The sequence below is a fragment of the Nerophis lumbriciformis genome, linkage group LG27 (genome assembly GCF_033978685.3).
Source record: "Nerophis lumbriciformis linkage group LG27, RoL_Nlum_v2.1, whole genome shotgun sequence".
In the NCBI taxonomy this organism is placed as follows: Eukaryota; Metazoa; Chordata; class Actinopteri; order Syngnathiformes; family Syngnathidae; genus Nerophis; species Nerophis lumbriciformis.
In genome coordinates, this window is record NC_084574.2 from 34,368,027 (window position 1) to 34,394,553 (window position 26,527).

The 26,527-nt window shown below is 40.1% G+C and overlaps 1 protein-coding gene across 3 annotated transcripts in view; it reads left to right on the forward strand.

The window, feature by feature from the left end:
• The first annotated feature begins 2,304 nt into the window (after window positions 1-2,304).
• The window catches only part of aspscr1 (ASPSCR1 tether for SLC2A4, UBX domain containing), a 34,982-nt gene continuing 10,759 nt past the window's right edge, over window positions 2,305-26,527 (forward strand). For 2 of the 3 annotated variants that reach the window (XR_009818011.2, XM_061988058.2), the window contains exons 1-12: window positions 2,305-2,422; window positions 2,621-2,676; window positions 5,597-5,711; window positions 11,948-12,048; window positions 15,819-15,876; window positions 15,949-16,022; window positions 16,108-16,636; window positions 18,264-18,323; window positions 19,159-19,298; window positions 25,133-25,214; window positions 25,303-25,369; window positions 25,515-25,577. Coding sequence is in view for 2 of the 3 variants with exons in the window: in XM_061988058.2 (XP_061844042.2) it covers window positions 2,333-2,422; window positions 2,621-2,676; window positions 5,597-5,711; window positions 11,948-12,048; window positions 15,819-15,876; window positions 15,949-16,022; window positions 16,108-16,636; window positions 18,264-18,323; window positions 19,159-19,298; window positions 25,133-25,214; window positions 25,303-25,369; window positions 25,515-25,577 (1,435 nt within the window). In the remaining variant the exon portion in view is untranslated. Of the gene's footprint in view, window positions 2,423-2,620; window positions 2,677-5,596; window positions 5,712-9,702; window positions 9,998-11,947; window positions 12,049-15,818; window positions 15,877-15,948; window positions 16,023-16,107; window positions 16,637-18,263; window positions 18,324-19,158; window positions 19,299-25,132; window positions 25,215-25,302; window positions 25,370-25,514; window positions 25,578-26,527 lie in introns of those variants that run through there. The other variant, XM_061988059.2, reaches the window with a different exon arrangement.

Genomic DNA, 26,527 nt, shown 5'->3' on the forward strand with positions numbered 1-26,527 from the left:
GGTCCTTGGACTTGTTCATATAGAAAATGCCCACATCATTCAAAATCCAGTCCGCATTTTCTCTGCGACCTTGCTTGCGGTCCTTGGACTTGTTCATCTAGAAAATGCCCACATCACTCAAAATCCAGTCCGCATTTTCTCTGCGACCTTGCTTGCGGTCCTGCAGGTGTACGAAGCACATTAGCACACAGCACTGCAGAACAAGATTGTGAACGGATGCAAAATAGACATAAGAAACTTTTTCAAGAAAGTAAGTATTCATCACTGCTTGTAGTACAATGTATTAGCTCCACTTTACAGCAGGTCTGTGTTTGACAAAAAGTTACATTCCCGCTCTAAAACAATGCTGCTACTTAGCTAGTTAGCCTGAAATACATCATGAAGGTCCTGGTTATTTATAAAGTTAAATGTGCACTCTTTTTTACCATTTGCTATCTTTGGGGTTACTTCCTTCTGGAGCATCAGCTGTGTTTCTCACTTTACACATGGAGGAGAACAGGAGCTGAGCTCATTCACGTATGACTATCATCAGTAGATAATAATAATAATCGCTCCACAACCCCTATTGAGCTGTAGGAGTCAGGGCAGAGGAGCACAGAAAGTGAGAGGGGAGAGGCATCTACTGGAAAGGTGAGTAGGAGAATAATGATACATATAAATCAGGGGTCTCAAACTCAATTCACCTGGGGGCCACTGGATGCAGAAACTGGGTGAGGCTGGGCCGCAAGAAAAGATTTCTTAAAAAATCTAACATGCACTTTTTAATGAATTCACCTTCTTGGAATGGCTATCCCGCCGTAGCAACATACTTGCCAACCCTCACGATTTTTCCGGGAGACTCCCGAATTTCAGTGCCCCTCCCGACAATCTCCCGGGGCAACCATTCCCCCGAATTTGTCCCGATTTTCACCCGGACAATAACATTAAGGGCGTGCCATGATAGCACTGCCTTTAACGTCCTCTACAACCTGTCGTCGCCGTCGCGTCCGCTTCTTCACCATACAAACAGCATGCCAGCCCAGTCACATGTTGTATGAGGCTTCTGCAGACACATGTAAGTGACTGCAAGACATACTTGGTCAACAGCCATACAGTTCACACTGAGGATGGCCATATAAACAACTTTAACATTGTTATAAATATGCGCCACACTGTGAACTCACACCAAACAAGAATGACAAACACATTTTGGGAGAACATCTGCACTGTAAGACAACATAAACACAACAGAACAAATACCCAGAACCCCATGCAGCCCTAACTCTTTCGGGCTGCAATATACACCCCATTGTTTGGGGGTTTCCATAATACTTAGACTTAGACTTCTTTTTTATTGTCATCCAAATTTGAACTTTACAGTACAGATACGCCGATAGGGAGAAGTTTTTATTTACATGATTAATTGATTGATTTAAACTTTTATTAGTAAATTGCACAGTACAGTACATATTCCGTATAATTGACCACTAAATGGTAACACCCCACTAAGTTTTTCAAATTGTTTAATTAAGTCGGGGTCCACGTTAATCAATTCATGAGTCTGGTGTGTCTTGACCGCTGCGACGGAGGCTCTGCCGAACCCCTAGGGTTCGATCGAACCCTGGTTAAGAACCACTGCTTTAGATGTAACATATACATTTATGTTTAAGATTTAGATTTAGATTCAACATATAAATTTATGTTTAAGATTTATGTTTACATGTAACATTTAGCACTCACATTTAGATTCAACATGTAGGTTTAAAATTCAACATATAGATTCATGTTTAAGACTTAGGTTTAGATTTAATACAATATTTAGAGTCAACATTTAATTTACATTTAAATGTGATGGAAATTAGCTCAATCTGAGAAAAGTCAGTTAAATCTGAGAAATATATCCACTTGAAAAGTGTGACTGAACTTGTACTTTTGGCACCCCATAAGTCACTGCCATTGTGTCCTTCACCCACACTGGTTTATGAATGTTTATGTTTGGTGGGGATCCATCAGTCTACCCTAGGATACATTATAATATTATGTATTTTATTTTTACTATCATCAATGTGGACTGAATGAATACTGCTTTTCAGTGTAATGTGAGTTGTGTGATTATGATTATTTCTAATCTTTATTATGAGTATTTCATGGGTTTAAATAAGCTTCGCCTCGTCCCTACTCCTTTTCGATATCCTGAAGGGTTTTGTGCATTTTAAACATGATCCAAATCAAGTGTACTGTATCGTACACGGTATCAATAAAGGTTATTTAAATAAACACTGTGACGTCATCACTGTATTGTACACTGTATCAATAAAGGTTATTCAAATAAACACTGTGACGTCATTTAAAAATGGCCGCCAGCGGTACGACTGTGACGGTGCTCACCCCAAACGGAAGACGACAGACAGTTAAAGTTCTTCCAAACACGCCGTTATTGAAGGTAAGATTAAAAAAAAAGAACATTTGACGCGTGTCGTGCGTTGTCGCTTGGCATTAATGTTGTTTCTTAACAAAGCAAACCTGTTTTCTCCCAGTTAGCTTATTTGGCTAACTAGCTAGCCAGTGACAGATCACGTGTGTGATGATATATTTATTTATTCTACATTATATCACTTTTACTTTCATCTTGCTTCTCTAGGTGCTGGAAGACGTGTGCAAAAAGCACGGATTCGACCCCGACGATCACGGTTTGAAGTAAGTGTTACATGTATTACGGTTTCGATCTTGTAAATAAATAACATTCGTGTTTTTTGCAAGGTACCTAAAGTTGTTTTTTGACAGTAATCAACTCATTTATGAATTTTAAATATATATTTTGTTGGACGTAAATCTGCTCATATTCAGTCAAAGGCTATCATTTTATTGCGCACACGGAACATTTTTACGTTTTAGAACACTTATATATAGGGATGCTGTTTGAAAAGAAATTATCGAGTTCGAGCCTATTATCGAATCCTCTTATCGAACAGATTCCTTATCGATTCTCTTATCGAGTCCAGATAGGTTGTTGTACCGTATTTTCCGCACTATAAGGCGCACCGGATTATTAGCCGCACCTTCAATGAATTACATATTTCATAACTTTGTCCACCAATAAGCCGCCCCGGACTATAAGCCGCGCCTACGCTGCGCTAAAGGGAATGTCAAAAAAACAGTCAGATAGGTCAGTCAAACTTTAATAATATATTAAAAACCAGCGTTCTAACAACTCTGTTCACTCCCAAAATGTACGCAAATGTGCAATCACAAACATAGTAAAATTCAAAATAGTGCAGAGCAATAGCAACATAATGTTGCTCGAACGTTAATGTCACAACACACAAAATAAACATAGCGCTCACTTTCTGAAGTTATTCTTCATTCGTAAATCCTTCGTCTTCGGTGTCCGAAGTGAAAAGTTGGGCAAATTTACGATCCACTGGCAGATGTTGGCGTCGTCTGGCGCTGCCTCCTCGTCTTAGTGAAGGTGTGTTCGCCTTCTGTCATCCATTGTTCCCACGCAGTTAGCAGTCTAGCTTCGAATGCCCTGTTGACACCAATATCTAGCGGCTGGAGGTCTTTTGTCAATCCACCCGGAATGACGGCGAGTATTGAATTAAGCGCGTAAGCGTGTCTCTCAATGTGCTGTTATGAGCTAGCAAATATAACAACTACACTACCCAGCATGCAACGATAGTTACGAGCATGCGCGGTAGCCCTGAGAAGTTCCCAAGCAGTTAGCAGTCTAGCTTCGAATGCCCTGTTGACACCAATATCTAGCGGCTGGAGGTCTTTTGTCAATCCACCCGGAATGACGGCGAGTATTGAATTAAGCGCGTAAGCGTGTCTCTCAATGTGCTGTTATGAGCTAGCAAATATAACAACTACACTACCCAGCATGCAACGATAGTTACGAGCATGCGCGGTAGCCCTGAGAAGCGATGTTGTATGCTGGGAGTTCGAATGTGGTTATGAGCACGCTGTGAGAAAACGTTGAGAACTCAGTTAACACGCCTCGTCTGCATTATTTATAATTAGACAGACAACACACTTAATAGGAGCCATTTTGGGGTCTTTACATAAACACACAAATGGAAATGAAACGTCACATATCCCAGCATGCACCGCGCGCTTCTTCTACGGGGAAAAAAGATGGCGGCTGTTTACCGTAGTTGCGAGACCTAAACTTTATGAAAATGAATCTTAATATTTATCCATATATAAAGCGCACCGGGTTATAAGGCGCACTGTCAGCTTTTGAGAAAGTTTGTGGTTTTTAGGTGCGCCTTATAGTGCGGAAAATACGGTATATGGAAAAAAAACACAATATTTGTTTTAACAAATCACTACTGCTCGCTACTATAGTATTACCATATCTGAGTTATTGCGCAGAAATGTGGGGAAATAACTACAAATGTGCGCTACATTCATTAACCGTGTTACAAAAAAGATCAATTAGACTGATGCATAATGTTGGATATAGAGAACATACAAACACTTTATTTATTGAGTCAAAAATATTAAAGTTCGATGATTTGGCAAAATTGCAAACAGCTAAAATGATGTGGAATTAAATGATGGAATGGATAAAGTAAAGAAGTGAAACATTGTACTGATATGATCCAGTTTTAGAGGTTGTTCAAATGAATAGTGCTTACAAAGTACAAAGAAGAAGAATAATGAGAAAACCTTTCAACCTTATTGAAAATAAGATATTCTTCATCTCAGTATATTAATACTGACTGAATTAATTAATTACATATTACAAAACTGTTGTATATACTACTTCACAGATATTTTATTATAAAAAGGTCAGTAAATGATGTATATATTTGTAACCGCTATGAAGTGGGAAAGGGGTAGGATTAAATAAGCTTTACTTCTTCCTACTCCTGTAAAGTAAAATGATATGAAACTGTGATGTATTATGATGTGGTCGGATCATGTTTTGTTTAGTTATGTTCTGTTAGTTTTGGACTTCCTTAGTTGTTTTGTGCACTTCGGGGGTTTGTTTTAGTCACCATGGTTACTTCTGATTTTCACCTGCCTTGTACGCGCACCTGTTGCTCATCAGAGACTCTATTTAAGCCTGCCTTTTCCGGTCACTCGTCGTGGCTTCATTGTTTGCATTTGCAACAGTTACATTGGCATTCTGGTTTCCTAGCTCATGATTCCTATGCTAAGTTACCTTAGCTTCTAGTATTCCTCTGCTAAGTAAGTTTTTGCTTTAGCTTCTCGTGCGAACGGCACGCTTTCCTTTTGTTTCGTTCCTGTCTATTGTAATGTGTATGATTTATGAGAAGTAAATAATCTCCTACCTGCACGCTTTCGTCCGTAGCCGTCAGTTTTGCGTCCCGGGAGAACGAACGCTGCACGCCACCGTGACAAATGACTGAGCTACGTGACGTCATTTCTTGTGATGTCCCACGGGGCATTTCTTGTCGGGACGAGATTCGTTCCCAGAGATTCGAATAAAGAACCAACTCTTTTTCTTTACTATAGTGGTCTCGATAACGGGTACCGGTTCTCAAAAAGAGATTTGAGTCCGAGGACTCGGTTCTTTTCTTATCGAACAACCGGTAAAACTGGGTTCGAGTATCATCCCTACTTATATACAAATTTGCTGTTTTAACAGGTTTCAGAGGACCGTTCTTGACCTGACTCTGCAGTGGAGGTTTGCTAACTTGCCCAACAATGCCAAGTTAGAAGTGGTATCAAGTCCAAAGAACCAGAACCTCTCTGATAGTCAGGTAAACAAGCTATTGACACACTATACAGATTTTATGATTTTATTGTTGCTTTTTGCACTATATTTGATGCTTAGACTAGTAGTCTTACTGTTTTAGTCATAGTTTTATTATATTTGTCTTTTAACTTGCCAAACTAAAAGTAATTGCAATAATACAATGACCAGGTATGTCTTGCATTTAATACACTCTTTGGACGCATACAGTGCATCCAGAAAGTGTTCACAGTGCCACACTTTTTGCACATTTTGTTATGTTGCAGCCTAATCTCAAAACTAAATACTTATTTTTGTCCTCAAAATTCTACACACTATACCCCATGACAGTGTAAAAGTTTTACGCTAAATTTAAAAAATCACATACCGTATTTGTGGGTCTATTCGAGTCTTTTTTCATACAAAAGGCACACCAGATTTATAAGGCCCATTAAAGGGGTCATATTATGATTTTTTTCTAAATGTAAAACACTTCCTTGGGGTCTACATAACATGTGATGGTGGTTCTTTGGTCAAAATGTTGCATAGATTATGTTTCACAGATCATCTTCAAGCCGCTTTCTGACAGTCGCTTCAGGATGCGCCGTTTTGTGGGCGGTCTTATTTACGTGGCTCACCTTCGACAGCGTCTTCTCCCCGTCATCTTTGTTGTAGCGGTGTACCGTGCAAGGACGGGAGTGGAAGAAGTGTCAAAAGATGGAGCTAACTGTTTTAATGACATTCAGACTTTACCTCAATCAAAAACGGAGCAGCAGTTTCTCATCCGTGGCTCACTAGTGCAACAACAACAACGCCGGAAATGTGGTCTGTGAAAAACTGTCCGACCGGAACCCTTTAATAACTAAAGTTCTGTGGGTGAATTATAAAAACTCACTACACTGGTAGTTTTTAGCGCTTCCATAGCGAGATATAAGTAAAAACTTTACACTACTTTATATTAGAAATTGCAACAGCAGAGGGTGAATGTCCCATAACAAGAAGATAGAGAAAAACAAGAAGCTTATCGATTACAGTGGCGGTAGTGCGCAAATTTTCAGGACTTATGCAGATCTCAAATACACATCAGCAGGTACCAGAAGTTAAGAAAAGTTGGTTTTGCATAACATTGTGAAACAAAACGCCAGATAATGTCTGCTAATGGGTGCCATTTTGCGGTCCTTACACACACACACCACAATAGCCGTAATGGGCCAACAATCCATCAAGCGGTGCGGCTTCAAAGTCGTACTAAAACATTTTGACAGATTTTTGAGTGCCTTGTGTAATGTTCTTTAATTTCAACTGAACATTTAAAGTTTTGGTGTTTACTGGCGTCTTATTGCAGTCTACACGCATCTCTTATGTGTGGTCACTCTTATAATTTCATCATGTACCAAATAAAATTGCTTCAAGGTCGGTAAGCACAACCATAATTATTCCGTACATTAGGTTACAAGGCGCACTGTCGATTTTTGAGAAAATGAAAGGATTTTAAGTGCGCCTTATAGTCCGAAAAGTATGGGATAAATGTATAGAGACTAGGGATGTCCCGATCCGATATTTGGATCGGATCGGCTGCCGATATTTGCCAAAAATTGCGTATCGGCAAGGCATGGGAAAATGCCGATCCAGATCCAGTTTTAAAATAAAAACTCGGGTCCGTGTTTTCCAACGCACCTATTTAAATAATACATTCCACTTTTCTGCTGCTCCAAAATTTCCGTTCCGCATTTTCCTGCACACCTTCAACACATCCACAATTCTCACGCAGTTGCTTTTAGCTGCTGGCATTACACGACAGGCTCTTCTCACTCTTTCCTGTGTCTCCCTCTCACAGACAGCGAGCGCACCTTCTTACCCACGTCACATACTGTCACGTCATACGTCACATACTGTCACGTCATACGTCACATACGTATACGTCCTCTCCCAGCAGAGAGCGAGGTAGCGGCATGGCTAACGTTAGCTGTGATGCTAGCGCAGCCGCTAAGGTGCGCGCCTGCTCAAGCGTCCTCTGCGCACGGCAAATCTATGCCACGCACAAAATCAAATAAAAAAACATCCGGCGCCCCCCTCCACACCCTGGATTATAAATAATGTAAATAATTCAATGTGATTATCTTGTGTGATGACTGTATTATGATGATAGTATATATCTGATAGTATATATCTGTATCATGAATCAATTTAAGTGGACCCCGACTTAAACAAGTTGAAAAACTTATTCGGGTGTTACCATTTAGTGGTCAATTGTACGGAATATGTACTTCACTGTGCAACCTACTAATAAAAGTCTCAATCAATCAATCAAAACACGCAGAATCATCATACTGCTGTGATTATATGCATCAAGTGTTCATTCAAGGCTAAGGCAAAATATCGAGATATATATTGTGTATCGCAATATGGCCTTAAAATATCGCAATATTAAAAAAAGGCCATATCGCCCAGCCCTAGTTCAATGATGCCATTTCTGTTTGTCATGTATAATTTTGTCTATTTTGTGTTTATCCTTGAATAAACAGGTCAGTTTCTTGTTACCAACCATTGTGCATTATTCAAACTCCCCTAATTCAGCTGGCTAGTTGTTATCAAGAGTACTAAAACCCTTTTCAACATGATTCTGACAACTAAGTAGGCTAAATAACTTTAAACTTTAATACATGCTCGGATAGGCCAGTATCGGTCAGTATCGGTATCGGTCAGTATCGGATCGGAAATGCAAAAACAATATCGGTATCGGGTCGGAAGTGCAAAAACCTGGATCGTGACATCCCTAATAGAGACATCCTGGATGAAAACCAACGCTTCCCATCCAATCTGATAGTGTTGCAAAGAGAAATGGTCAAATAGGAATGGGTGAATTTTGAGGGCAAAATTGAATTTATTACATTTTGGAATAAGACTGTAACTTAACAAAATGTGGAAAAAGTGAAGTATGGGGCAGGGCCGACATCCGGGCAACTGAGCTACATACGGGTTCTTCGAGCCATAGCAACCTGACTGGCGTTGAAAACAAACCGTCGCCATTACTCTTTAACCTGTCGACCTGCGCTGATTAAACCCGTCATTCTGCCTCCAAAATGCCAAAAAACTGTGTTGTTTTTGGTTGTGCAAACCACAACTGGAAACAGGGAAAACAAAGGTCGTATTTTGTTCTGCCAAAGCGTGCTAAAAGCCCACAGAGACGAGACAAATGGCTCGCAGCTTCACACCGGGAAAACGAGGACGGTTCTCACTAGAGTCCCCCAAAATCCCGGGTCGTGTGTTCGGATCACTTCGTTTCTGGTAAATATAAGGAACAAAAATCCACCTTCTTAACCACAACTTGGCTATACCGTCCATGCTAATGTTGAACCCGTTGAATTTTTACTGAATAACGTTCGACAGCTGAAGTTGTTGTTGTTGCACAACAATAACATCCGGTATAAAGGCTATTTCCAGTAATTCAGCAAATAATAAATCATAATACTGAACTGAATTTGAATGAGCTCTCTACAGATATAATAAATATACAGATACTGGTAGCCACCGTGTCATCCTTATTATCATTTATCAACATACCTTGGGTGATTTAACAATTTTTATGTGATTTATTTGTTATATAACAACCGAAGCTAACAACCGACCTGGTGCGCTTGTGAGGTAGACATAAAGATTTCCAAATTCCATGTCCGGCCATTGTGTAGGATTATCAGTCCACGCATCTGCTGGAAGGCGGTAAGGGCAGTCGTTTAATCCAACTACAGAACATTTTAACTCGTATCTTAACCTAGCCTCACTGGAAAGACTATTTACATAATCATACGCCATTTAGAACAGTTTAAAATGCCGTGAAACCTCGTTAAATGCCTTTTCTGTCAATGCTGTGTTCGCTGTGAGCTGGTTTGTTTTCAACGAATTCAATATGGCGACCGCGTTGCTAGGGGATTGGAGGGCGGAAGTGACGTAGGTCCGCCCTCGCCCATTGTGAATTGCTTGGATTTTACCGACGTCACGTCGAGCTCACGTCCCGTCCATTAAAATACACGTGGTGGTGAATCTAGCTAGCTCTGTTCTCAATGGGTACTAGGCGACATTTAGCCTTTCTCGAAGAAAAAATGCCCTATACTTGCGTTGTTTTCGGCTGTACGAATCGTTCAAAATGCAAAAAAGATTAACGTTTCTTCAGAGTTCCTCGAGAAGTAATCAAAAATAAAGGAAGAGTGGAAGATTTTACAAAAAACGACAACGAGAAAAGCATGCAGCTCACACGTCCGTACAAGGGAGCAGAGTCGAAGAAAGCATGAGTTTGCAGTGATGACTTCGTAAAAGGTTTGTTTGATATACTTTTAACGTTTGTTTGATATACTTTTAACGTTTCTCATTTTCAACTCGTTTGCTACGAGCGTTTCAAAAAGCACCAATTGGGCGAGTCTAAAAGAAAGCAAATGTGAGCAAAACCTAAAAGAGAAACATTTTTACCAAAGGCAGTAATCATAAATTAATCTTTAAGCACATTCACAATGTTGACATCTATAGTTATATTTGGATTAAAAAGGGGAAAACACGCTACTCATAAACGGCGCATGCAACATTGCAGTAGACGCAAAGTTTAATCATGAACCTTACCTGAGCAAAAACAATGCATGCTTAATTAGCTGGGTCAATTTCCGGCCGCACACAAAGAAGTTGTAGACCTTCATGCTTTTCCAAGTTTCCATCTGTTTTGTCGTGTAGAATGGTGTCTGGAGCGCAACAGTTTGAAATGTCTGAGAAGGCAACCAACGTATAATTCTTGATATCACTCGACAAATGTTTTTTTAATCAGGTGTAGGGATCGATTCTATTGCACAGCTTGCGTTTTTGCTCGTAAAGATTTCAGCCTCTTTTGTACTCAGATAGTTAGCGCGCTGCTTGCTGTACAAAAGTCATCTTGACCACCGCTGGTTTTCACTTTCCGGGAAGAAGTCACGTGTCGGAATACAGGCAATACTTTCCGGATGCCATGTACAAAACCAAAAACCAGTCAAGTTGGCACGTTGTGTAAATCGTAAATAAAAAAAGATGGTTTGCAAATCCTTTTCGACTTATATTCAATTGAATAGACTGCAAAGACAAGATACTTACTGTTCAAACTGAGAAACTTCTTCTTTTTTTTGTTTTCAAATAATCATTAACTTAGAATTTAATGGCAGCAACACATTGCAAAAAAGTTGGCACAGGGGCATTTTTACCACTGTGATACATGGCCAAACCTGTATGTACCTTTCAGCATTAATAGTGCCTTCACAGATGTGTAAGTTACCCATGCCTTGGGCGCTAATACACCCCCATACCATCACAGATGCTGGCTTTTCAACTTTGCGCCTATAACAATCGGGAGGGTTCTTTTCCTCTGTGACGACGTCCTCAGTTTCCAAAAATAATTTGAAATGTGGACTCGTCAGACCACAGAACACTTTTCCACTTTGCATCAGTCTATATTAGATGAGCTTGGGCCCAGCGAAGCCGGCGGCGTTTTTGGGTGTTGTTGATAAATGGCTTTCGCTTTGTATAGTAGAGTTTTAACTTGCAGATATAGCGACAAACTGTAGTTACTGACAGTGGTTTTCTGAAGTGTTCCTGAGCCCATGTGGTGCTATCCTTTACACACTGATGTCGCTTTTTGATGCAGTACCGCCTGAGGGACAGAAGGTCACGGGCAATCAATGTTGGTTTTCAGCCTTGCTCCTTACGTGCAGTGATTTCTCCAGATTCTCTGAACCTTTTGATCGTAGATGGTGAAATCCCTAAATTCCTTGCAATAGCTGGTTGAGAAATGATGTTCTTAAACTGTTGGACAATTTACTCATGCATTTGTTCCCAAAGGGGTGACCCTCGCCCCATCCTTGTTTGTGAATGACTGAGCATTTCATAGAAGCTGCTTTTATACCCAATCATGGCACCCACCTGTTCCCAATTAGCCTGTTCACCTGTGGGATGTTCCAAATAACTTCAACTTTCTCAGTCTTTTTTGCCACTTGTGCCAGCTTTTCTGAAACATGTTGCTGCCATCAAATTCCAAATGAGCTAATATTTGCAAAAAAATAACATAGTTTTCCAGTTTGAAAGTTAAGTATCTTGTCTTTGTCTATTCAATTGAATATAAGTTGAAAAGGATTTGCAAATCATTGTATTCTGTTTTTATTTACCATTTACGCAACTTCACTGGTCTTGGGTTTTGTAATAAGTCAAATGATATAAAGGGAACAACTCAACAATCATGTGATGTTCATTTGACAGGTTCGGATTGCGCTGCAGATGGAGGATGGCTCTCGTCTCCAGGGCTCTTTTTCTTGTGGACAGAGTCTTTGGGAACTGCTGACACATTTTCCTCAGATCAGGTGTGTGTGCATGCTAACATCATCAACATTTGGTGTGCGCTTATATGCTGCTCACAAAAAATTCTGGAAACATCCTTACATGACCTAACCTAACTTAGTTCAATTTTAAATAACCTCTGTGGTACTTGTTTTCCCTTTATCACATGGCTTGCACCTGCAACACCAATTTTTCCTGGTATCCTTCATTTTTTATGCATCTAAAGGATGCAAATATCATTCTATGATGTCTTTTTTTAAAATATTCAAATCAGTCATCCATTTCCAGAACACATGCATCATTTGCATTCCTAGTATGATGTTCATTTATTATTCCATGAAACCTTTTACCACATTTTAAAATTGTATTTTGATTTCAAACAAAATATCTGCCAGTTTGTGGCTATTATAAGGTATATTTTCAGAGTATATGCATTTTTACAGCATGTTTTTTATATTTTTTATATTTAAACAATGACTTCGGTATATTATAGCAATAAACTAATTCTTATTTAGAGGGCTTTGTGGTCGGAATAGAGGCGCTCCCATTGACTCCATTGTTAGAATTAGGATCATTGGGATTTTGCTCACGTTTAAATACGACTTAAAATTCAAAAAAAGCAAAACATATGTGCTTTTGTCTTACATAAACGACAATTAAAAAAAAAAAAAGTTTAGATCTCCTTTTAATATTTCTTCTACATTCTGTGAATGTGCTGTTGGCGTGCCGAAAGCAAGAAAAAATGAATACATGTCTGGAAAATGAAATTTCAGTAAAAGTAGCAGGCTGGCTAACTTTTCAAAACTTGGTTAAAGTTTGTGGATGGTAAACCCAGAGAGGCGTTCCACAGCATGTGCAAAAAGACTCCACACTTTGCTCAATGATGGGCTTCGTTGCGGTAAAGTCACATGTTATTAGCTAATCACAAGTCAGGCATTTAAAGAAGGCAGCAGTTAACAATGTTAAATTTCTTTAAATGTAACCAACAAAGCACTTTTTGGCATCACCACCACAACTGTCAGCTGCTAAAACCGCAGAAAAATAAATAAATACAAATACATCCTCAAATGAAACAGTCTTGTGTGCCAATTCCAATTCAGTAACAGTTAATGTAAACTTCTCAACTATTCAATATCAAATGCTTACAGTAATACATTTGTAAGCTTTTGACTATATATAATAACAATCTGTAGTAGGACATGGCATTACATTTTTTAAGTGGCATTAAAAACAACATTAAAAAGCATTAAATCAGATTTGCTGATAGCTGTAGTAACTGTTAATCAACACTTAGATTTGTTTATACTTGAGGTCAACAATAATAACACGTGAAGGATTAAATCATGATAAATATGTTATTATATAGACATGCAAACTCCTCTACCACGATAAGGTGGCAGCTCAGAGAAGAGTCCCAATGATCCTAGGAGCTATGTTGTTCAAGGACTTATGCCCCCTGGTACGGTTTCCCAAGACAAACAGGTCCTCGGTGAGGGACCAGACAAAGAGCAGCTTGAAGACCTTTATGAAAAAGAAAAAACAAGGCACGTCCGACCGGTAGGAGGCCACGGGGAAGACCCAGAACACGTTGGGGATACTGTGTCTTCCGGCTGGCCTGGGAACGCCTCGGGATCCCCGGAAGGAGCTGGACAAAGTGGCTGGGGAGAGGGAAGTCTGGGCTTCCCTGCTTAAGCTGCTACTCAACCGACCTCGGAAGAAGATGCATGTTATTATATATATTAAATACAAAACCCAAAACCAGTGAAGTTGGCACATTGTGTAAATCGTAAATAAAAATAGAATACAATGATTTGCAAATCCTTTTCAACCTATATTCAATTGAATAGACTGCAAAGACAAGATACTTAACGTTTGGACTGAGAAACTTTATTTTTTGCAAATATTAGCTCATTTGGAATTTCATGCCTGCAACATGTTTAAAAAAGCTGGCACTAGTGGCAAAAAAGACAGAGAAAGTTGAGGAATACTCACCAAACACTTATTTGGAACATCCCACAGGTGAACAGGCAAACTGGGAACAGGTGGGTGCCATGATTGGGTATAAAAGCAGCTTCCATGAAATGCTCAGTCATTCACAAACAAGGATGGGGCAAGGGTCACCACTTTGTGAACAAATGCGTAAGCAAATAGTCGAACTATTTAAGAACAACATTTCTCAACGAGCTTGTTGCAAAGAATTTAGGGATTTCACCATCTACGGTCCGTAATATCATCAAAAAGTTCAGAGAATCTGGAGAAATCACTGCATGTAAGCGGCAAGCTCATGACGGTACTGCATCAAAAAGCGACATCAGTGTGTAAAGGATCTCACCACATGGGCTCAGGAACATTTCAGAAAACCACTGTCAGTAACTACAGTTGGTCTTTACATCTGTAAGTGCAAGTTAAAACTCTACTATGCAAAGCCAAAGCCATTTATCAACAACACCCAGAAATGCCGCCGGCTTTGCTGGGCCCCAGCTCATCTAAGATGGACTCATGCAAAGTGGAAAAATGTTCTGTGGTCTGACGAGTCCACAATTCAACTTGTTTTTTGAAACTGTGGATGTTGTGTCCTCCGGACCAAAGAGGAAAAGAACCATCTGGACTGTTATAGGCGCAAAGTTGAAAAGCCAGCATCTGTGATGGTATGGGGATGTATCAGTGCCCAAGGCATGGGTAACTTACACATCTGTGAAGGCACCTTTTAATGCTGAAAGGTACATACAGGTTTTGGAGCAACATATGTTGCCATCCAAGCAACGTCTTTTTCATGGACGCCCCTGCTTATTTCTACAAGACAATGCCAAGCCCCATTCTGCACGTGTTACAACAGCATCGCTTCGTAGTAAAAGAGTGTGGGTACTAGACTGGCCTGCCTGTAGTCCAGACCTGTCTCCCATTGAAAATGTGTGGCACATTATGAAACGTAAAATACCACAACGGAGATCCCGGACTGTTGAACAACTTAAGCTGTACATCAAGCAAAAATGGGAAATAATTCCACCTGAAAAGCTTAAAAAAATGTTCTTCCTCAGTTCCCAAATGTTTACTGAGTGTTGTTAAAAGGAAAGGTCATGTAACACAGTGGTAAAAATGCCCCGGTGCCAACTTTTTTGCAATGTATTGCTGCCATTAAATTCTAAGTAAATGATTATTTGCCAAAAAAAATGAAGTTTCTCAGTTTGAACATTAAGTATCTTGTATTTGCAGTCTATTCAATTGAATATAAGTTGAAAAGGATTTGCAAATCATTGTATTCTGTTTTTATTTACAATTTACACAACATGCCAACTTCACTGGTTTTGTGTTTTGTATTTAAATCAATTAAATTAAGAAAGTCCTGGGTTCCATCCTGGGCTCGGAATTTTCTGTGTGGAGTTTGCATGTTCTCCCCGTGACTGCGTGGGTTCCCTCCGGGTACTCCGGCTTCCTCCCACCTCCAAAGACATGCACCTGGGGATAGGTTGATTGGCAACACAAAATTGATCCTAGTATGTGAGTGTGAATGTTGTCTGTCTATCTGTGTTGGCCCTGCGATGAGGTGGCAATTTGTCCACGGGTATACCCCGTCTACCACCCGACTGCAGCTGAGATAGGCTCCAGCACTCCCCACGACCCCGAAAGGGACAAGCGGTAGAAAATGGATGGATAAATTCAATGACGTATTTAAAGAGCATGATGCAAGTCACATGGTGTATTAATTACCCTGTGGATTACCAGGCAGAGTTGCTTTGTGTTGTAGTAAAGCACAATGAAATGACTGCTAATTGAATTTGCTTTCTTTTCCTAGTGTGTCCGAGCTGTCTGAGGCTGGCTCCATCCCTGTGTGTGTTTACATGAGAGATGAGGTACACAGTAACTTCACTATCAAGGCAGCAACATTAGGTTTTACTGAGACACGTGTGTGCGTATGTGTGTAGGTGTGTGGGGAAGAGGCCCTCAGGAAGGCCACTCTGAAGTCATTTGGCCTGACAGGAGGAAGTGCAATTGTCAGGTAGATTTGACGTGAATCTAAACAAAAAGTTAGTTAAAGTCATTGATTGTTTTGTGTCAAAGAGCTCATACAATACTCTTTTCAGGTTTTTGTTCAAAAAGAACAAAGCCCCAGAAGAGGAAGGTTGCGTGGATACGAATCTCACCGCCACAGTGCCAACCCCCCCTGCTGTCAATGAATACCCGCCCAACTCAGCCAATCAGCATGCTCCATCACATTGTCAAAGCTCGGCATCAGATGAGAGCACTCAAAACTCCAACTCTCCTCTGCCAAAGGGAACTAAACCAATTTCTGCCACCAGTAAACCTCCTGTTCAGCAAGAACTTGTGAAAAAAATGCAGGATGTAGTTCAACCAAAGGCTCCCAGTGGAGGAAGAGGAATGCCAGAGAATGATGAGGAGGAAGCAGGACCGTCAGGGATCAACTCCCAATCACCGTCTTCCTCTTTTTCTCCTGCCACGCCATTTATTCCTTTTTCTGGAGGTGGTCAGCGTCTTGGCGGTCCTGGTGGAATTTCAGTCAGACCCTCGTCTTCATCACTGTCAGCCGTGACCCTTGCAACAGAATCACCCAAAGCCAAGAAAGCCAAGCCTTCCCACAGTTCTGCCATCAAGGTGGGGGCTATGCGTGCGTGCGTGCGTGCGTGCGTGCGTGCGTGCGTGCGTGCGTGCGTGCGTGTGTGTGTGTGTGTGTGTGTGCGTGCGTGTGTGTGTGTGTGTGTGTGTGTGTGAAGAAACTATTTCACTAGGCTCATGTGTGGAGTTAAAATAAATAAAAGTAAGGTTAAAAATAAGTAAAGTTGTAAAAAAAAAATATATATATATTGTAAATAAAAACAGAATGCAATGATTTGCAAATCCTTTTCAACTTATATTCAATTGAATATACTGGGAAGACAAGATATTTAATGTTCGAACTGAGAAACTTAATAAAATAAAATAATCATTAACTTAGAATTTAATGGCTGCAACACATTGCAAAAAAGTTGTCACAGGGGCATTTTTACCACTGTGTTACATGGCCTTTCCTTTTCATAACACTCGGTAAACATTTGGGAACTGAGGAAACCAATTTTTGAAGCTTTTTAAGTGGAATTCTTTCCCATTCTTGCTTGATGTACAGCTTAAGTTGTTCAACGGTCCGGGGTCTCCGTTGTGGTATTTTAGGCTTCATATTGCGCCACACATTTTCAATGGGAGACAGTTCTGGACTACAGGCAGGCACTCTTTTACTACGAAGCCACGCTGTTGTAACACGTGGCTTGGCATTGTCTTGCTGAAATAAGCAGGGGCGTCAATGATAACGTTGCTTGGATGGCAACATATGTTGCTCCAAAACCTGTATGTACCTTTCAGCGTTAATGGCACCTTCACAGATGTGTAAGTTACCCATGCCTTGGGCACTAATACACCCCCATACCATCACAGATGCTGGCTTTTCAACTTTGCGCCTATAGCAATCCGGATGGTTGTTTTCCTCTTTGGTCCGGAGGACACAACGTCCACAGTTTCCAAAAACAATTTGAAATGTGGACTCGTCAGACCACAGAACACTTTTCCACTTTGCTTCAGTCCGTTTTAGATGAGCTCGGGCCCAGCAAAGCCGGCAGCGTTTCTGGGTGTTAACTGGCTTTCGCTTTGCAAAGTAGAGTTTTAACTTGCACTTATAAGTAATATTATCGCTTACGTGCAGTGATTTTAACCTTCTGATGGTATTACGGACCGTAGATGGTGAAATCTCTAAATTCCTTGCAATAGCTCGTTAAGAAATGTTATTCTTAAACTGTTGGACAATTTGCTCACACATGTGTTCACAAAGTGGTGACCCTCCCCCCATCCATGTTTGTGAATAACTGAGCAATTAGCCTGTTCACCTGTGGGATGTTTCAAATTATTGTTTGATGAACATTCCTCAACTTTCTCAGACTTTTTTGCCACTTGTGCCAGCTTTTTTTAAACATGTTGCAGGCATCAAATTCCAAATGAGCTAATATTTGCAAAAAATAACAAAAGTTTTCCAGTTCGAACGTGAAGTATCTTGTCTTTGCAGTCTATTCAATTGAATATAGGTTGAAAAGGATTTGCAAATCATTGTATTCTGTTTTTATTCACGATTTACACAACGCGCCAACATAACTGGTTTTGGGTTTTGTACTTTGTCATTGTCATTGTCCACATAGGTTCCAAAAATGAGGTGAATTTTCACACACATTTCTAATCACAACCTGTCTTCACTCTGCAGCATCGACATACTGCCAACAAGTCAGAGGAGGACATTGATGAAGCAGCAGAGTTTCTAGAAGTAAAAAATAACACATTTTCACTGTGAATGTTGTTTGACATCCTCTTGTGTCACATTTCGGGATGCAGCTATTAACCGTTTTTTGTAATTACACGTCATTAGAAAGGTCATGGTTATTTGATGGCAAAGGTTCCACTATATCGTGTGTTTCAGTCCTTCTCACACGCTATAAACGGACATTATGCTGATACCTTATTTTTGGCACAACTGTAACCAAAACAGTTACACCAGCGGTGCACGCGCTTATGAACACCTGTTTAGAGACACGCTACATTAGCTTGAAAAAATGGCAGCAGGACAAACCAGCAAGCTTTTACCATCCAACAAAAAGTTTAAATCGGCAGTGTGGCAACATTTTCGATTCTTAAAAATGACCAGGGAGTCATTAAAGATGATTGCTCACCCATTTGCAAAAGATGCCAAAAATAAAGTTTTTGCTAAAGGATTTAATACGTCCAATATGGTGCAGTATTTGCAGGATCACCACCCGACTTTACACACCAAAGTAAAGATAAGACACAATAATATTAATAATACAATTTTTATTGTATTTATTGTAAAAATATTTTTGATTGTATTCATTACTTTGTATCGTTACTATTATGTTATTTGATTACTGTTATTTGTGATAGTAATAGATAACACATCAAAATCTTTAAGGAATTTCTGCAATTTTATAAATTTTTAGTTGTGAAATTAATCAACGCATAATAATCATGAAACCATCATTTTACTATATTTGTACAGTCAAAATGGAAAATGGTTGCATCCCTAGTCACATTACGTGATGTTTGGGGGTTAAATGTATTCACTATGACTTGCTGTCATGTTGCAGCCGGTGGAGAGAGAGCCTCTTATCTATCACATGGAATCTGTGTCTGGTAACTCCAAAAACCACGTTGATTTGCCAGACGACTTTTTTGATGTGACAGTGGATGATGTACGCAGGCGCTTTGCCCAGCTGAAAAGTGAAAGGTGAGTGAACAAAAATATTTTACTGTCAAACACATTTACAAAACATTTTAATACCTGAACTTACGAGCACGACGCGTTCCACGACCAAGGTTGTAATTCAAAACACTTGTAAGTTAAAGCAGCGCCGGCCTTTGAAATTAATTCAAATACATTTAGCCTGTGCTGGGCCATCCAAAACAAAATATTTAAATGCAACATGCCTTTTAAAAAGAAAAACAAACTTTTAGTTAAGAAATCCATACAATTCAATGTATTACAAACAAGATTATTGTTCCGCATATACAAACCTAAAACCAGTGAAGTTGGCATGTTGTGTAAATCGTAAATAAAAACAGAATACAATGATTTGCAAATCCTTTTCAACTTATATTCAATTAAATAGACTGCAAAGACAAGATATTTAATGTTCCAACTGAGAAACGTATATTTTTTTTGCAAATAATTTTTAACTTAGAATTTAATGGCAGCAACACATTGCAAAAAAGTTGGCACGTAGCATTTTTATCACTGTGTTACATGGCCTTTCCTTTTAACAACACTCAACTGAGTAGACCAATTTTTGAAGCTTTTAAGGTGGAATTATTTCCCATTCTTGCTTGATGTACAGATTAAGTTGTTCAAAAGTCCGGGGTCTCCATTGTGGTGTTTTAGGCTTCATAATGCGCAACACATTTTCAATGGGCGACAGGTCTGGACTACAGGCAGGCCAGTCTAGTACCCGCACTTTTTTACTACGAAGCCACGCTGTTGTAACACGTGCAGAATGTGGCTTGGCATTGTCTTGCTGAAATAAGCAGGGGCGTCCATTAAAAAGATGTTGCTTGGATGGCAACATTTGTTGCTCCAAAACCTGTATGTACCTTTCAGCATTAATGGTGCCTTCACGGATGTGTAAGTTACCCATGCCTTGGGCACTAATACACCCCCATACCATCTCAGATGCTGGCTTTTGAACTTTGCGCCTATAACAATCCGGATGGTTCTTTTCCTCTTTGTTCCGGAGGACACAACGTCCACAGTTTCCAAAAACAATTTGAAATGTGGAATTCCTCAGACCACAGAACACTTTTCCACTTTGCATAAGTCCATCTTAGATGAGATCGGTTCCAGCGAATCCGGGTGTTGTTGAGTCTCCTTCGAGCTGCTTCTCCCTCCAATGTTGCCAAGCCGCTTATCATCTGCTTACTGTAAGACTTGTTTTCATAGAGTGGATTCCATGTTTCTCTTGTGACATCTGCTAAACACTATCTCTTCAATGGAACTAAGAAATCGCTCTTGTGTTCCATATGGACATATTTGAGTGACGGACCTGAGAACTCCTTAAACAAATTATATGTTTCTTTGTGTACCAAAGGTGATGCTCGGCCATCCAGTTTGTTGAGTCAGTAATAGACAGAACAAATTGAAATGTGTCACACAGAATCTGCAGTTTCTCAATATTGTTATGGTTAATGTTGGTCGTTTAGACGTTTGCTGCCGCAGCTTGTGTGATGCAGACTGAAACGACGACGGGGCTGATTTGCCATAGTTGGCTGCTAACATAAACATAAAATGGTGAATGGGTTATACTTGTATTGCGCTTTTCTACCTTCAAGGTACTCAAAGCGCTTTGACACTATTTCCACATTCACCCATTCACACACTGATGGCGGGAGCTGCCATGCAAGGCCCTAACCACGACCCATCAGGAGCAAGGGTGAAGTGTCTTGCTCAAGGACACAACGGATGTGACAAAGTTGGTAGAAGGTGGGGATTGTACCAGGAACCCTCAGGTTGCTGGCGCGGCCACTCTCCCAACCGCCCCACGCCGTCCCCCCATAAGTAATGAGTCATTTATGAGTACCTTAACTTACGAGTAATTTGAGATATGAGGTGTCTCTTTTTGTTATGCTTTAAAGTGGACTGCACTTTTTGGGGGGAATTTTGCCTATCATTCTCAATCCTTATGTAAGACAAGCACATATGTTTTTATTGTTTTTAATGGATTTTAACTAGTAAATAAATGTGATCAAAAGTCTGCTTACAAGAGAGTCACACTATTTCGCCTGTAAAGCGCTCTAAAAAAACCGAAACACCTCCATCAGCGTTATACAGTATGTACACTGTAATGTAGTAACAGGCACATTTATAATAAAATGTAATATTTACGCATACTTTCGCATCCCTTTCTCGTCATCTTTGGGTCTAAATTGGCTGTCAAAGTTTAACAACTCTTCATTTATTCTCCTATTCCTTCTACTATCAAGGTGAGATACATTTTTGATCCAGGATAAACTTTGATGAGCTCCAAGGCGTGAAGGCAACTCACCAGCTGAGGATGTCAATAAAGCCAGCATAAGGAATTTGCCTCTCTCTCATCAAAAGGACTTTAACGTTAGCGCTTATAATAACAATAACGCTAATACTTCGTTAATATTCAGGTTAAGACATGTAAATGGAGTATTGTTGGCGCTTTGGATGGTTATTTACTGTGTTGTATGGTCAGAATAAATGTTATAGACGCAATAGTGTCATGACTCGTATTGACTCCATTGTAAGCAGACTTTTATTTACGTTTATCTACGAGTTAGAATGCAAAAAAAATGAAAGATGTATGTGTTCTTGTTTTACATAAGGATTGGGAATTACAGGCAGAATTGCAAAAAAATGCAGTTCCTCTCTAAATTACGAGCATAGTTTAAGTTACGAGCCACTAGATGGCGTAGCTAATGTCACAGTCAATGGCATAAGATCACTGCCAGCATTACCTTATAGCTAAAAAGGTGGATCGGAGTGTGTTGTTGATGTGGGTATGAAATGACAGAGTGCTGTCGAGGACGACACCCAACATGGGATGCGGGTGAGACCAAGGAGTTGTTTAAGGTGAAACTGGGGTGTATGGACTTAGAGCCAATGAGGACTACCTCTGTTTTATCGCTGTTCATGTGAAAAAATTGCTAGTAAACCAGGATTTTATTTCTTGTAAAAAGGCACAAAGGAAGGAGGGAGGTGGGAGAGCTGGGTGTTGTCCGCCTAACAGTGAAAAATTATGTTATGTTTACAGAAAATTTGACCAAGTGGGAGAAGGTAGATGATGACAAATATAGGGCCAAAGACAGAGGCCTGGGGTACACCAAAAGAAAAGGGGCATGAATGGGATGACAATGATTTTAACTGGATGAACTGAGTACAGTCAGAAAGATAAAAGTGGAACCTGGCTAAGGGTGTGTCAGATATATCGTTGAAGGCTAGACGGTCAAAGAGGGTGTAATGACCTATGGTGTCAAATGTGGTGCTCAGACCAAGGAGGATGAGGATGGATAGGAGTCGAAGGTCAACAAAAGCCAACAAAAAGATAATTTGTGATTTTGAGCTGTTTCTGTGCTGTGGTGGGAGCAAAAACCTGACTGGAACTGTTCATACAAGTTATTGCTGGGGAGATGTGTACCAATCTGTAAAGCTACTTTTTTTGAGAGAAATGGCAGCTTGGAGAAACGATGTAGATTTTTTAAGATATTGGGGTCTGAACCAGGTGTACCCCGCCTACCGTCCGAATGCAGCTGAGATAGGCTCTAGCACCCCCCGCTGCCCCGAAAGGGACACGCGGTAGGAAATGGATGGATGGGTGGGTCTGAACCAGGTTTCTTCTAGATTGATGTCACGTTAGCGTTTTTAAAGGATGACATGACCGCACCAGAGGTGAGGGAGGAATGGATGATTGCAGTTATCAGGGGGAGGAGAGAGGGGAGGGATGCTATTATCAGGGAGGAGAGCAAGGGGTCAAGTTGGCAGGTTGATGTTTTGGATTTCTGGATGAGTTTTGATAGATCACCAGCAGAAGGCAGATGAAAACAGGAAAGAGGTGTAAAAAGGGGGAGTAAGGAACAAGTGGAGCTGGACAACTGGACATGAGAGGGGTCAGTGGCTGGTGGATGTTGGCCATTTTAAAGTTGAAAAATGACATCAAGGATTATAGTGGTCAGTGAAGTAGAAGTGTGGGAGAAGTCAATCAGAGAGTTGGACAACGTTGTTCATTACTGGCTCGGGTCTTCCCAGCGCCAGTGGTGACTATGTATGAAAAATTACTGCATCGTAAAATATAGGTGATTCGTTCACGTGAGTGCTGGTCATGGGAATTTTGCATTATCTACCTACATTTATAAAACTACTTGTGACGGTGCGTTCTTCTCGCTTCGTCACCTGAAGATCAGCACGACATTCTCTCTCTTTGGCCTGGAGAGCGAGGGCACATTGGCACGCTGACATCGTCATGATTTGGACACTATAGTGGCGTGTAGTTGGGTGCACACGACAACTACACACACAAGCGCACAAGCAATAGGAGAGACTCGCCAAGCAGTATGCTGTCGTCATCGTGTCACGTGGAGTCCAACCAAAAGAACGCGCCACGTTTTGATGACTAGAGCTGGAGTAGTACTAAAAGTGATTAGTGATTTTTGAGCTGCAGATGTTTTTTTCATTCCTGCATTTGTAAAGACTTTATTTTTTATGTATTTACTTCTCATTTTCACCGTATATATTTTTGCACCCTGTGCACTGCTGTCATTTATTTGGTGCAATAAACCTCACAAACAAGAATTCTGCGACTGAGCCATCATTGGTTACATAATTAATTACATATTTCTTTGGAGCAAACCCGCAACATTTGGTGTCAGAAGTGGGATGACCAGTCATCAAAGGCGCACACAACCTCCTAAGAAGGGTGCAGAGCTGTGCTTGCAAAAACGGTAGCCCATGACAGCAGAGGAAGGCACTAGTGTCTTGGACTGGACTACAAATGAGGAGGACTTGGGTGGTGCTGTACTGTAGTTGTTTGTATTACAATTGTATTGTTTGCCAAACAATGTTTCTTATCTAAAAGTTTGTTTTTCAATTTTACATTTTACATTTTAAAATAATACAGTTTTGGGAAAGCAATACACAGATTGAATTGATTTTAATTAATTTCAATGCGATGAGGCGGCGACTTGTCCAGGGTGTACCCCGCCTTAAAGTTAAAGTCCCAATGATTGTCACACACACACTAGGTGTGGTGAAATTGGTCCTCTGCATTTGACCCATCCCCTTGATCACCCCCTGGGAGGTGAGGGGAGCAGTGGGCAGCAGCGGTGCCGCGCCCGGGAATAATTTTTTGGTGATTTAACCCCCAATTCCAACCCTTGATGCTGAGTGCCAAGCAGGGAGGTAATGGGTCCCATTTTTATAGTCTTTGGTATGACTCGGCCGGGGTTTGAACTCACAACCTACCGATCTCAGGGCGGACACTCTAACCACTAGGCCACTGAGTCAGTGGCCTAGTGGACTGTAGCTGAGATAGGCTCCAGCGCCCCCCGCGACCCCAAAGGGAATAAGCGGTAGAAAATGGATGGATGGATGGATAATTTCAATGGGCGGGACCGCTTTGAGATACGAGTATTCCGATTTATGAGCTTGGTCGTGGAACGTAACGCGCTCGTAGGTATTTCTCTTCTATTGCACTATTTTACCTTTATAGATTGCTCATTGCCAATAATATTTTGTGATGTAATTTTTATTTGAAATAGTACATTAAATTACTAATTGTATTATTACTGTTTTAGAGAAACCATAATAATAAATATACCAAACACACATCATCATTAACATTGATTACGAATTAAAATTAAAAGAGCATGAGTTGACATCTGCAATCATTGTTCTGGCAGGACAAGCTGAAGATTTCAATCAGTTGTCTTACATTCTCTTTTAGTGCTATAGGATTTTATAGCAGCACCTCTTTCTCAACCATTCTATCTATTGGGAAATAGGACCTAGCTTTCTACACCTGATTTTCCAGTTGTTTTTTTGTTCGGCAGGAAATTGTTGGAGGAGGCACCTTTGGTGACTAAAAATCTTCGAGAGACTCAGATGAAGGAGAAGATGGAAAGATACCCCAAAGTGCGTTTACATGACGCACACTCAGTCCTGTTTGAGACAAGTCTGATTGAAATGTACCCATTTGTGCCCACTTCTGCTGTGCATCCAGGTGGTTCTGAGAGTCCAATTTCCAGATCGACATGTTTTACAGGGCTTCTTCCGACCCTTGGAGACAGGTTTGTGCTAAAGCCAACTGTGGCTTCTTTGCTGGCTGAAACCTACTGTTTCAACTCACCACAGCATGACAGCCAACAGAACAAAAATCAGAGTAAAGTATAAATATTGCCCTAATTTGTATTACTTTTCTTTTTTTTAATCCAGTTGGGGCTTTAATGCATTTTGTCAGGAGCCACTTGGAGGATCCACAGCTCCCATTTTTCCTGTGTGAGTACAATAAAATAATGATCTTACCCAGGGTTGCTTTGGAAACTAACAACTTCTTTCTTAATCTTAGCTATTGCAGTCAATCCAATAATACCTTTTAATGAGATATTATGTCAACATTTCTATTGACACTCTATGAAATAGAATTACATTTTTTGTTTCCTAGGACTCCTTTAACAAGTAGACCATTCAGCTAACCTTTTTAAAGCCCAGAATATTGGCAAGATTTTTCAACGCAGACCATATCTTCCATAGTTTTTGACATCCGGCCCATGAAATAAAAATGGGAAAACATATTTATGTACGGTTACGGCAAGAGGTTTACATATACAGTACAGGCCAAAAGTTTGGACACACCTTCTCATTCAATGCGTTTTCTTTATTTTCATGACTATTTACATTGTAGATTGTCACTGAAGGCATCAAAAATCTGAATTAACACATGTGTTTGTTATGGACTTAACAAAAAAAGGTGAAATAACTGAAAACATGTTTTATATTTTAGTTTCTTCAAAATTGCCACCCTTTGCTCTGATTACTTTTTTGCACACTCTTGGCATTCTCTGGATGAGCTTAAAGAGGTAGTCATCTGAAAGGGTTTTCACGTCACAGGTGTCATAGTTTTGATGCCTTCAGTGAAAATCTAGAAGGTAAATAGTCGGGGTATGGGAAAAAATCGATTCGAATTCGAATCGCGATTCTCACGTTGTGCGATTCAGAATCGATTCTCACTTTTAAAAAATCTATTTTTTTATTTTTATTTATATATTAAATTTTTATTTATTCTATTTTTTTAAATTAATCAATTCAAAAAAACAATACACACCAATACCATAACAATGCAATCCAATTCCAAAACCAAACCCGACCCAGCAACACTCAGAACTGCAATAAACAGAGCAATTGAGAGGAGACACAGAACAAAACAATAGTGAAACAAAAATTAAAAT